The sequence below is a fragment of the Fringilla coelebs genome (genome assembly GCF_963513975.1).
Source record: "Fringilla coelebs genome assembly, chromosome: 1".
Classification (NCBI taxonomy): domain Eukaryota; kingdom Metazoa; phylum Chordata; class Aves; order Passeriformes; family Fringillidae; genus Fringilla; species Fringilla coelebs.
The window spans coordinates 89576826-89590446 of NC_140028.1; the positions used below are offsets into that span (position 1 = coordinate 89576826).

A 13621-nucleotide genomic window follows, 5' to 3' on the forward strand; every position below is an offset into this window, starting at 1 on the left:
CCCTTTACAACAATATAAGTTGTAAATGTAATTGCTAAAATTGAAAGAGTAATAAAGTTGAGACATGGACAGTATATTTAAGAAACAGTAAAATCATTCATTTTCTAGACCATATTAATTTAGAATTGTGCATGCTACTAAGCTTGTTACATGGCACTTCTAAATAATTTTTTTTAAATATTACTTTATTTTGATACGGAATTTGTAGGAGGTGGGATTGCATTCCCTCTTAGAAGACAAACATATACATTATTTGTAATTTTTCAATAACAGAGAGATCGTATATCAAAATAACATACTTACTTCCATTGACTCCATTGATGCCATCACACTCCATTCCACCAGATCTGTGTGAATCTGAAAATAATGATTCAAGTCGAGTCACTGCTTTCTCCAATCTCTCCATCAGGCCATGAGTCTCTGCCATTCTGAAAAAAAATCATTATGGACAGAAACAGTGTTAGACTCCTCTCAGTAAGTCCTTGCTTCATGCTGCAGTTCCGTTCATCTTGTGGCGTTTTCTTTTATGGTAAAACTCTCATTTTTTAAGCACTGTCTTTCTGGCACATAATTAGTTGCAGTGAAGCAGCTGACAAAGGGTAACTTGCTTCTTTGTCAGCAGGGCATCAGATCAGCACTCAGCTCTGGTTCTTCCTTCTAAGTGGCAGATTCCAACCACTGCTAGTGTAGCTTTTAACAGTCTGCACGTGAACAGCCTATGACAAAATGTGTATATATGCTCCCAACCAGATACTGAGACGACTGGAATAGTCAGAGAAGTAATTGGTAAAATCTTATGCCTAGAATTGAGTCAGCATCTACAGAGACTAAAATACAGACCAAATTAATACTCTCTGATTTTTGAAAAGGTTTGTTCTGAAATTTGCCTTGGTCTTTTATACTTTGTAGCAGGACCAGCCACTTGACTTAAGACTACACAAAAATCCAAGAAGGTCTTCCATTTATTTTTCTTATATGATTTACCATCACTTTTTTTCTTACAGAAGTACCTGATATGAGCCAGTGTTTCCCAAGCTTTTAAAATCAAATGATAATTAACATTTGGATAGGAAAAAAAAAATCCAGAGGCCTGCTTGTGCAGTACTGCTACAGTGCTTTTGGTTTAAGATTAAATAGAAATTAGGTTACATTTTTAACAATTCACACATTGCCTTCTTTCCTCACAATGTGATTATCTGCTCTCTTACATGTGAGGCAATGTAGGCATTGACATTTTTGAATATTGGCCAATCTCTCAGGAAAAAAGTGCTATATACCATACAGAGTGAGAAAGAGTTATGTAATCAAAGGCCAAGCTATGTTTAAATCCCCTATCATTTAGTAGAGTGAGTTTAATGTACATGTTTTCCACTTAAGGCTGTGAATGTTTGATCCTGATAAGCAACATTTGGCAAGGGGTGCATGTGATGATGATGGCTCTTGATTAGCATGACCCCTGTGGCCACTTCCAGCCCAGCCCCCACACTAGGCTGCATCCCCTGCCCAGCACCGGGATGTGCAAAAGCAGGAGCAACAGGGGAATTCACATCCCCAGCTGGGGGGAGTCAGAAGCTCTCTGGGGCCACCCTCCTGTGGTGTTCTTCCACAAGATATTGATTCCTGTACGGCTCAGAGACTAGAATGCTTAGGCAGACATGGAACAAAAGTGTACATGTATTAGTTCCTAAAGAACAGCCTGCTAGTATCGCAGAGATATTAAAGCCTAATAGCAGATTCCGATAAACTGCACCACTGTGCAACACTCAGCAACCAAACCAAATATTGCTGCTTCAGTGTCTCCACAGCCAGTGCATAGTGCCTAAATGTTATAATTAATAAGTAAAGCACCATGGAAATAAATGTTTTCATTTACAAACAAGTACTACTAATTCTTATTAGTAAAATATAATAATATTTTTCTTCTAAAAATTTCAGCATGAGAAGAAATTAGCTACTAGGACTGTGGAAACATGTGCAAAGCTCTTGTGCTCTGAGTCATGCTGCCTTTCAAACAGTGTGGTACTTTCAGACTTTATAAATGCAATGAGGTTTGTATTTGACCTAAAAGTGAAGCAGAAGATTTTACAGCATGAAACCCTTGAAAGAACCATTCTTGTGATCAAGTTTTGTCTGGAATTTATGGGGTTTTCTTATTTATATTAACTAAAAAGTCAACCCCCCAAAAGAGGATGACATTAGACAGTATGCATATGAACAGCGTAAAAATTCAGAGGGGTTCTCTTGTCTTATCACAGAATGGGTCAGGTTGGAAGGGACCTCAGAACGGTCATCTGGTCCAACCTTCCCACTCAAGTAGTCATCCTAGAGCACATGGCACAGGACTGCATCCAGACAGTTCCTGAATATCACCAGTGAAGTAGATTCCGCACAACCCCTTTGGGCAACCAGTTCCAGTGCTCAGTCACCTGCACAGTAAAAAAGTTCTTCCTCATATTCAGGTGGAACTTCTGGGCATCAGATGCTGCCCACTGCCTCTTGTGCTATTGCTGGGCACCACTGAGAAGAGCCTGGATCTGTCCTCTCGTTCACCCTCCCTTCAGATATTGATAGGCATTGATGAGGTCCCCTCTCAGTTGCCTCTTGAGGCTGAACAGGCCCAGCTCCCTCAGCCTTTCCTCATGAAAGAGATGCTCCAGTTGCTTGGTCAGCTTTGTGTCCCTCCATGGAATCTGCTCCAGGAGCTCTATGTCTCCCTTGTGCTGAGGAGCCCAGAACTGGACACAGCACTCCAGGTGTGATCTCACCAGGGCTGAGCAGAGGGGTGGGACCCACCCCTCTATTCAGCCCTGGCAATGTACCCACTGGCAATGTACTTTCTTTATACTGTAAAATGCACACTATTCTGTTTGAAAAATCAATTCATTAAAAAAAAAACAAAACCACACCTTAAATTTTTGTAAGGTTACAAATATCTTGCCAGGAATGAGATTAATGAATCGCAGGAGCTTCTGAAATATTCAAACTTTTATGAGAATATTAAAACTTTTATTAAAACAAAGTACTGTTAATCCTAAAAAAATATTATGAATACATTCTTTTCACATTTTACCCTACTACATAAAAGCCTAAAGTGGTGTCTATTTTAAAAGTTCTGTTTTCAACCACTCTGAAGTCTGGGTGGTGTAACATAGCATACTAATACATAACACAGCATACAGTCAACTAATTTCATCAGTATTTTAAAATATATTTTTAGTATAATACCTATTTTTCTTTACTGTAAAGATACAGTCTGGTAGGTTGGGGTTTTTTCATTTGCCTTAAAATTTTCCTTGATAATGTCATCAAATGTCACAAAAATTATACACAAACTTCTATGGAGGACCTGTTACTTTTTGTCCTCTTCAGCCTGATTTTGACTGTGAAAGTATCCAACTGCTTGATTACAAACTCAATAATTTGAGTACACACACCAGGAGGTCTAAGGAGTCTCACAAATGAGCAGACTTCTAATGTATTACCAAATAAATGACCTTCTGGAAGACACTAAGAATACACACTACAGTGTCAGAAGTTCAGTGGAATAACCCAGCTCAAATACCTGAAGGATCTTTTTATGCAATACCTTCCTGCTACAACATAGTCTTTTACTCACTATATTCTTCATTTTTTTATTCTAGTCCCATTAACTGGAGAACTACAATGTTCTTCCAAAAGCAGGCATCACCAGCAATCATAGAATAATATATTGTCAGAGTCTTTAAACAGAAGTAGAAACCATTTTTACCCTAATATTAGGGATGTAAGGTTTCTATTCTTTTTTTATGGAATGTTACACTTAATAATCGTCATCTTTACACTGTCTACCTTTTTATCTGTACATTTATATAACCATGAGTACATGGTATTTGCATCTATTTCTATACATATATGTCTATACACGTCACGCACATAAGAATACACACAGTTATGCCTGTCATGTGTGAACAAAGTGCAAAAACACTTTTGTGACAACTGTCCATAACACTAAAACATAACATTTACAATCAGTTGTAAATGACACAGTGTTATCTACCTTACAAATAACACAGGAATTAAAGTTACTGTTCTAAACATCCACTGAACAATAGCATGAAAACTCTCTTCATCCATTCTCAATTTAAACACTGACATCTTTGCCTATACATTGGGATTTACATATCTGGCTCATGTTATGACACGCTTCAGCATTTTCTTGGCCTATATTCAGCTGTTTATCGGATTACTTATTCCACACTGCACTTTGCCTGGTCAAAGAGACACCACAAAGCCACAGCTCAAAAGGAATCAGAATACAAATGGCAAAGCTTGACTCTGTGAAGATACTATCTGCCATGATACAGCATCAGAGCTTATATTATAAATAAATAATAAGATTGGTCTACTTACAGTGTCAAATTAAATCTCTGCACATTAAAGAAAAGAGGATGTAAATAAATAAGTCTATGGCATGCTTCCACTCTCATAAAACATGTTTTTACTTCAAGACAGACTCTCTATCTCACCTGTCAGGATTTTAATTAAAGATTTGATCTTGAAGTGACTATCAAGGTTAACCATGTATCTTTTTCCAGAACTGATGCTGACCACCTATAAAGAGTTAAAAATAACAATGCTTCAACTCCCATGTAATCCTTGTTCAGTTGCTCTCCAGGTGAAGAACACAGTCCTTCACTGAAAGTAAGATCACCTAAGAGTCAGGAAAGGTGTTAACACACATCTACTGACAAATCATTTAAACACTAACGTGGGTAATCGGCTCTTGGGCACAAAATCAAGACAGAAGATCCACAGCTCTGCCCTGTTTACTGTAAGTGGTATCTTTTTTGGGAGTGCTAAAGGCATGTGGTAGTACTACCATCTGTCATTTCTTCCACAAAAGAACTAAAGCCAAAACCAGGTACAACAAAGCATGCTGAAATTCAAAGAGTGGATTTCTTCTTCTAGACAGGCCTTGGGAGATCACTGCTTTCCCCCCCAGCTGTTTCAAAGCACCATTTATCTATTATCAGAGGGAAAAAAACTTGGCTATAGACTAGAATTTCCTGATATACTGATCCCCAAACAGCAAACTGTAAGTCAAAACACACACATACTATTCCTGTTACTACTGTATGTGACTTACAACAGAGGACAATATTGCTCCATCCTCAAGAAGAAAAAAGTTGTAATGAATGCACAGGGAAAAGCAGTACAGTAGCATAAAGGGGAAAAAAACATATGATGAAATACCAGGCATGTAAAAATGGGGTTTTGAACAAAGGAATGGTGCTACCTTGTAAAGTATGAAATGATTCTCACAAACATCAGCAAGAGATAGAGTACAAAGTTCCACAGTTTGTTTTACTTCCTAGCATTCTATTACATTGAAAGAAAAATAAATTACCTGCTAATTTACTTGCTTTCCTCCCCTGTCCCCACTAAGTACCAGTTCTTCCAAATTCATCTAGCATCTGAAAATTGATGCCAGGTCTCACTCATGCACATAATCTGATATCCTACATATCAGATTTGGATTTCCTCTCTATGCCAAAAAAGGGCAGATGCCTAAACCAGAATATAGGCAGTAATGTGGCATTTTAATTGTATTTTCTATTGTTTAACTGCCTTAGAAGTGGAAAATCACACTGTCCTTGGAAGTACAGGACCTTGCACATGTGCTTTCTCTCTTAATCTTTTAATAAATTGCTACCAAGATATTAAATAAAATACAGAACCCCCCAGATTGCCAGCTGGTACTATCAGAGAGCCAGGCAGAAACATTTTATAGATCCAAAGCACTGTGTCCTCTGAGAGTTCCTCTGTACAATTTATGTCAACATACATCAAGGGAGGAGAAATGCATTCCTGAACATCCCCTCAAATTACAAAAGCATCTTACAGCACTTCATTTCTGACAAAAACACAGTCAGCCTGGGTCTGAAATGGCTCTTTTTTCTATATCATCATTCAAACACCTACAAATCCAAGCTGTTTTGAGTAGGCAGTCTCTTTACCACCTTTGACATGAGACCCAAATTCCTGCTGCACCCCATTCTTATTCAGAACCCCACTGGCTTGAGGTCTCTGGAGTTCTTCATTTCCAGATAGAGCTTGGAAGCAGCTCAGTACTGGCTTGCTAAAGAGGAGCATTTGAAATTCTTTGGGTTCCTGTCATAAAAGATTCTGAGCAGAGAATGCAAAGAGAACAGTGGTGAGAAGACAGTATGTGTTGGTAGACCATTAGGAACATTACCTTGTATGGTTTGTGTTTTGTTTTCCATTAGCTGTAGGGGAGGAATGTAAACAGAGTCTTCTCAAACTGATGTCAATTTGGATTAAACCAGAAGACCTCTCAGTAAGGCCCTGTATGAGAAGAATTATTTGAGTTTCAAATCAGAGCCTTTTTTATTGTTTTGCCCCTAGATCTACTACAAGCTCATTTGGGAGCAATTCATTCTTAAGTATAGATAATTATTTAATTTTTAAACCTAGTTAAAATAGTTAGTTTTGTATATCAAACAGTATTAGAATTTTCACTTTTTTTTTTTTTTAAGATGAACAGTTATACCTGAAATAGCAAAAGGACAAAAATGTCTGTATGACTTCTGCTTTTTGTGGATGAATGTGCCATTTTCACTATTAAGTTGATCTGAAGTCTTAGCTGACTCTAGTATACTCATCAGAAAATATTTCCGTCTGTAGCTCACTGTGCATGTTAAACCCACTGCTATGCTATGAATGAGTCCCTTATGGCTGTGCATAAGAGTGTACTACATCAATTATCTTGTGTATGGACTTCTTTCTTTGGCATAACTTCTGTGTTTTTAAAGGGCTACTTTTTATAAGCAAAAAAACATTTGCATAGAAGAAGTAAAAGCAGGTTCATGTTGAATCTCTCCCATTTAACCCAAGTGTTTTCCTTTGTCTGGCCTTATGCTGTTGGTACCACAAAGCAGAATTTTCTGTTTGCATTCTGGCTCCTCTGCTTCTCTCCCTCTCCTAGTGATCAGGCTGCTGTCTACAAAAACATGTTGAAAAAGAATAAAGCCCTTTATTCATGCCACTGTTCAGAAAAATTGTAAAACCTGCATCATGAAACAATCTCTGTTTTGACAAATACCTCTAAGACTGTTGATGCATTTTAGATTTCTTCTCACATTCCAGTTTAGTCCCATAATATGGGCGAGTAACTGCACACATCAAGCTGTATGTCTACAAGTCAATGTAGTAATAACAACAAGGACTGCTATTAGGCCTCTGATAATTTAATATGAATTCTTTAAAATAAGGCATGTGTTAATGTATGTGCTTAGTATCTCCTGGAGTATCAGTTCATTTCCTAATTATTGGGAAGTTCTGTGAAGAGCTTCTATCCCTTGCTGAATAATTTTGACTGTCATGAATTTTGTGATCACAAAGAGCGAGTTCATTATTTAATGATATACTGAAGCAGTCAAGACTGCTTGACAGTTTGTGTAAGCATGATTGACTTAAAATAACCAAGGCAACCCAGTTTCTAAGTACATTCTCCTATTCCTTTTATGCTCACTTTTCATGTCACCACTGCTCATGGTCTTTTGTCTTGGTTTCATTTTTTTCTCTCCCTCAAATGAAGTGTACAAGTTTTAATATCTGTGCAATCAACAGAAATGCAGTGTTCTTAGCCACCTCATTTACTATATATTAGTGTTGGGCTCTTCATGTAATCAAGCATCCTAAAGGCCTTACAAGCCATTTAATTACCTGTCACAAGTCCAATTACTGTATGTAAGCAGACTGCCTTGCTGAACCGAGAAAATACTGTATGCAGGCATTGATTTTATAAAAGTGCTTCAGTTCAGTTCATAATAACTGAACAGTAAGATCCTTTATGCTATGGTTCCAACCAAATTGAATTTGAACTCTCTGAAAGGGTAAATTCTACAAAGTACAAATGTTTCAGTACTTCCAGGATGTGAAAGGAAAAAAATAAAAGAAGAAGTTAAAACTAAGTGAAAAGTATTGCAAGTTATAAAAACAGAAACTGTGAAATTACTTCTGAAGAAAAGACAAGACTAGAGTTATACAGGCTTGTAACAGTTTTGTTTGCTGTGCTGGTGGCCTTTCCCAAAGCTTCCACACCCTATTTCTCATGCATATCCATATTATGTTGAAGGCTGAATAGATGGGCTTGATTTCAGCCAAGTTTGCAAGTGTTCCTGTTCTTACCAGAACATCCTGCTGCAATCTGTGTCTGATGGTCTCAGGCTCATAATGGCAGTTCCACTCAGCCCGCAGCCAGTGTCTCTTCCTCCAGCACAGCAGCAGCCAGCAGGACTTAAGCAAACTTTTTGCCATATGAGTCCTCCCTCTGCTCTGCAGCGCAATTTGGATCTTTATTGGTCACAAAAACTTGTCTTCATGCATCTCCCATTCTAAAACTCATCCCACTGATTTTGCAATATTGCTGGCATTGCAATTTTTGCCTTTGCTTCTGATTCAGGGTGAAATGGGCCAGCTAGCTGCTACTAAAACGGCCCTTTCTATTTCCTGATGTAACCTGGTTACTACTTAAGAAGTCCTAAGCTTTAATGATAATCCATGCAACCTGCTCACATACAAGATCTCAGACATTTAACTATTTATCCCTCCTGTATTTCAGTGTGAGGTCCTGCGAAACACTGAGAAATCAAAAACTGGACCTACCCTAGAGACCTGTAAAAGTCAGCCTTTTTGAGGATGGCTGTTGCTTTAGAGGACCCAGAGCTGCTAGGTGAATTAGTCTGCTGTTTCTAGACAATGACAGATTACACACAGAAATGTAAATGGTTCTTTGCATTCCTTCCAAAGAGCAATTAATTAAATATTTAAACTAATACAAAACATAGCCTAAAGATTAGGATCTGAGCAGATCTTCTTGGAAAAATGTGCCACTATTTAATTATGTAATTGAGCATTTCTCTGTTTTCTTTTATATAGCCCACAAAAGCATTAAGGCTTTAATTCCCAGCATGCTATTACTGGTATTTGGAATTCTACAAGCAACCTCTTTGGCTTGCTGCTCTCTGAAAAATTGTGGGTCAGACAAAACAATTCCCATTAGCATATACTCAGAAAAGTAGTCTCAATGGGACCTTTTAAATAACAAAAAGTCCCTGAAACTTACAGTCAGAATACCTCAAGTACACAGGTGAAATTAAGACAGCAGTAGGCAGTATGTGTATACGCTGTAGTGGTGTCTATGCCATAAAGTCTTGCTAAATGGTGACAAAGGTCACAGAGATTTAAGAAGCCCCAAACTCCCTACTCTTGATGAAGCATCTGAATCAGCATAATCACTGCCATAGATGCAGCTGTGCTCATGCATGCTTTTGTCACTTCAGCATACAGTGCTTAGTAAAGGTGTTGCTATTCTGGTACAGTTGTTAGCAGTGACATTCAGAAAAAGAGCTGAATCTTTAGAGTCTGAAGTATTATGTAAGCAACTGGAGTGGACTCTGTACCACATGAAAATGACAAGTTCCCATTTCTCCCCTCTACTGCAAAAGATGCACTTGAAGTTTTAGAAAAAGTAATTAAAATTATTTCTATATATCAGGGGTACTTTATCAAGTCAAATCCTTTAACCAGTTCATAATAAAGCAGATGAATAACTGCAAAAAATGTATGCCTTATCTATCATAGGTGTTTCTTTGGTTTTGCCCCAATAAGCACAGAATGTGCTCTTTCATGTAGTCAGATGTTCCAGTAGGCAGCAACTGCAGCTACTGAGTTTGCTGCTGTTGCACGTGATGTCAGAACTCGTGCAGAACCACTAAGAGTATTCTTTAACATATCTGGCAGTTCATCATTTCTCTCCCTAGAGTTCAAACCAACTGCAACTTTATTGTCACTGACAGGCCACAGATTAAAGCATGGATTATCTGACTTTGTTCAGGTGATGCTGCAAGTCAACATCGAGGCTGAGAGTTGAATACAAGTTGCCTTGTTTTCCAGCCCTCCTTACTCACTCTAGTTTTCCAATACTCACTAATTCAGATCACCAAGAATTTTGGACCTGGGTGAATTTGAATGCCCTTTTTTTTTTTTTTAAACTTAGGGTCCCCGATGTATTTTGCATGGTTAATAAAAATTATACAGTGGGATCAGAATATCTAGTGATGGAAGGGAATTTAATACATGTAATCTTAGTACCCTTGCTCCTTATGGTATACTAAGAAGCACTTTTCTCCACTGAAGTGAGAGCCACAGCTGACAAAAAATAATCAAAACATGACAGAGGTTGGTCCTACCATTATAGTAAATAATGCACATCCTCTTCATTTTTATTTAATTGAGAAAACATATTTTATTCATTAAGTTTGGAGTTGTGTCTGTCCACCTTCCACATCTGAGCAGCATTCAAGGGGAAAGACACAAAGAAATCATAGGAGTATTCAGAAGACTTGCATTTTTGTTGTGGACCAAAAGACCACAGTTTGTATGTGCCTGGCTTTGTTACAAAGGGTAGATTGCCTTTCTGTTTGTGCAAAGTTGCTCAAAATAGAGTCAGTGTTATGAAATCCTGGTACTGAAAATGCATAAAACCAGAAAAAAGTCATTTGCATAATAAGCAATTAAAAGGAAATGCTAGGATAAAATTTGCACAAAAATCAGGGTATTGCAGTAATGTATTAAAAGACCATTATTTGAGAGTACTGTATTGAGTTCCAACTCATTCCATCTACCATGTTACTATTCTAAATAGTTTTTCCAGTTACATTTCTGAAGTAGGATGAGTCTTCTCATTACAATTTCACAAAACAATGAAACATGGTAGTCCATAAACCACTGCCACTTTTGCCTGGCTTAGAAACAAATTTATAAAATCTGCAGGTTCATCCCACTCAGCCCCCCTGCTAAACAGATCCCTTCCAACTACTTCCAAATGGACTGGCCTCTGTGAAGGGTTTTTTTTTTCTGACATTTTCCATCACTCAGAAACAATTAGGTAAGGTATATAAAAAAAGCTTTCTTCCCCAGATGGTCTGTTTTTTAAGACTGCCCCTACACATTACAAAATCTGAATTCTACTAGATAAAAATCCTCACTGTTGATGCTGTAATGCCAAGATACAAATCTACAGCAATTCCCAAAGCAAAGGACAGATCGCACATTTTTGGGTGAGGTCACAAGAAGTTGTTCTCGGCTTTGTGTTGGCTGCGTCTCTGGGGGTGCGCTCCTGATGTCAAGTTACTGCAAAATGCGGGACCTTGGCTTCACTGGTCTTCATTTTTGCCTTCCTCTTGTCCCCTCTGAAAGCTACCTGTATTTGAAGTATCCTTTATATATTTTTATGTAAAGGTATATATTACGCCTTTAGGACGCTCACCCTAAGATGCTATTTAACCCTTTCCTCTGGGCTAAACCTGCAGGCTCTCCCGCCACCTTCAGCACACGCACACCTCCGGCTCCAAGGGCGGGGGGATCCAAGGGCTCGGCGCCCCAACACCCACCGGCACTACAGCCACCTGCCTCAGAATTAGATCATCTTACGCTGATTAAGAGAGTTCAAGACCGGCACCGCTTGACAGCCAGGTCTGCACAAACAAGCCGAGGGCATTTTTAATAACCCGTTTTCGGCTGCCGGGACCCGGGGCGGGGGCTGGGCCGCAGCCGAGAGCACCCCCGGAGTCGCTCCCGGCGCTGACGGGGGGATCGGCGGAGGAGATCCGGCTTCGGCCCCAAAGAGGATCCCTGACGTGCCGTGGTATTTCGCTCGGGTCTCCCTTCCCACTTAGCACCCGGGGGAAGGGAGGGAGGCAGGGAAGGGAAGGTTTTCCGTGCGCAGGCCGGCGCAGGTGACAGTAGGGAAGTCGCGGGGCAGCACGGGTCCCTGACCCAGATACTTCCAGAGCACTGCCCGCCCAAGGAATAACTCTGACGCCCTGCCGCCCCCGGAGTCGTCCCCACATCACTTTCCCCATCCCCAAGATGTCCGCTGCGGCTGCTCCTGCCGCCGCCACCGGCTGGAGCGCACCCGCGGCCCCGGCCGCGCCTGCCCGGGGCCAGGGGGGTCGGGCCGCTCCCGGCATCCCGCCCCTCCCGCCGCTGCCTGCTCTTGAGTTACCTGTTTTGATGACCCGCGTAGCCTTTTTTTTTCCCCCTCCTCTATGCAATGAAAATCCGCGGCCGGTCACTCGCTCCCCCCCTCCCTCGCCTCGCCGCTGCTCTCCTTCCTCCTCCTCTTCCTCCTCCTTCTCCTCCTCCTCCTCAGCGGGAGCCGGTGTCAGTCAGTCACATCAGCTGCCCGGGCAGGCAGGGAGAGCAATGCCCAGCAGCTTCCGGGAGTGCCAAATAAAGACAAGTCCAGAGAGGGAGAGAGACGGTGGCAGAGATGGAGAAAGAAAGCAAAAAGTGGGTGGAGTGTGAAAATGGAGAGAGAGGGAGAGGGAGAGGTATCTCACGGCGGCGGCTGGGAATCTGCGGGGAAATGGCAGTGGTGGAGCATCCCGGAGGAGCAGGGGAGACTGCAGGCAGCCCGGGGTGGAGGGCATCCATGGCCGCTGATATGGTGGCCCTGCTTTTGCCCGTCGGGCACAGCTTGAGAGGTTTGGAAGTGAGCAACCACAAGACACTGATCTGGTCCACAGTGGGAAGAAAGAGTGAGGCCCATGTGGAAACCATCAGACTCCTCACCTCACACGACAGGAAGGTTGAGGGCATCCTCATGTACACCTGGATACTTCATTGCCTGCTCTGGGCTGGACTAAACAGTGTCAGCCTAACCACAGCTGTAGCTGGGCCCACGGTGAGGCTGCTGCCTTCATTCAGTGTGGCCATGAAATCAGGACTTACAGTGGGCAAAACCTCGTGCTTAGGCCTCATTCTCAGGCTCGCCGGGCTTCGCACCACCCCGTGCCAAATGGAAGTGTGAGTGTTCTGCAGTTGTGTGGTGCTTGTCACCACGTGGTCCCAAGGCACGTTCACCTGAAATCTGCTTCACATGCTCGTAGCAAATGAGTTGGCTTTCTGCATGGAAGTCTTGGGAGAAGACCATGAGTTCACAGCCTCTAGAGAAACAGTCTCCTCTTGAATGAAAAAAAAAAATCATTAGATGGTGATTATAAAAAAGACCACATATATTTTTCAAGTCAATATATTTTTCAAGTCAACCATGTGGTTATGCAAAAAACGGTAGCGCATTTTTCTATCATATATATAGCTTATTTTAGGAGAATTTATGTTTCATTTCTGATGGTGTGACAGCACCACTATAAAACATGGAACACAAGGATTTGTTTTAATTGTGCAGCAGTTAAATGTGGGCTGAGGAAAGTAATATTTTAACAAGAATGCCATGGTTAATAGCAGCTCACAGACCTCACATGCCTAAAGTCGGTGTTAAGCAAAAGCAAGCAGACTGCAAGGGTCTGTCTGGGATCCAAACTCAGTAATGCAGACAATGTAATTGGCTTTGGAAATTGCAAGAAAATCACTGGCGTAGTTTCTCGTAGGAAGTGAAATGAACTAGTTCTCCTTGGCGTGTACAAGCAGACAGATGAAATCAACAGAACAGCAAATGTTTTAACCAGAGGGTCTTGCCAAACCTTCCAAAAGGGTAAAGGTAGTATGGAATTGAAAACCTGATTGAAAAAATGCACAGAACACAGAAACTACT

General features: G+C 40.7%; 1 protein-coding gene across 1 annotated transcript in view; it reads right to left on the minus strand.

Moving 5' to 3' along the window:
- Positions 1-12192, minus strand: part of CAP2 (cyclase associated actin cytoskeleton regulatory protein 2) — a 68243-nt gene extending 56051 nt beyond the window's left edge. Inside the window, exons 1-2 of the mRNA XM_084215358.1 lie at positions 12071-12192; positions 304-428 (exon numbers count right to left, since the gene is read on the minus strand). Of these exons, the coding sequence (XP_084071484.1) occupies positions 304-427 (124 nt within the window). The 5' untranslated portion in view covers position 428; positions 12071-12192. The remainder of the gene's footprint in view (positions 1-303; positions 429-12070) is intronic.
- Positions 12193-13621: the final 1429 nt, after the last annotated feature.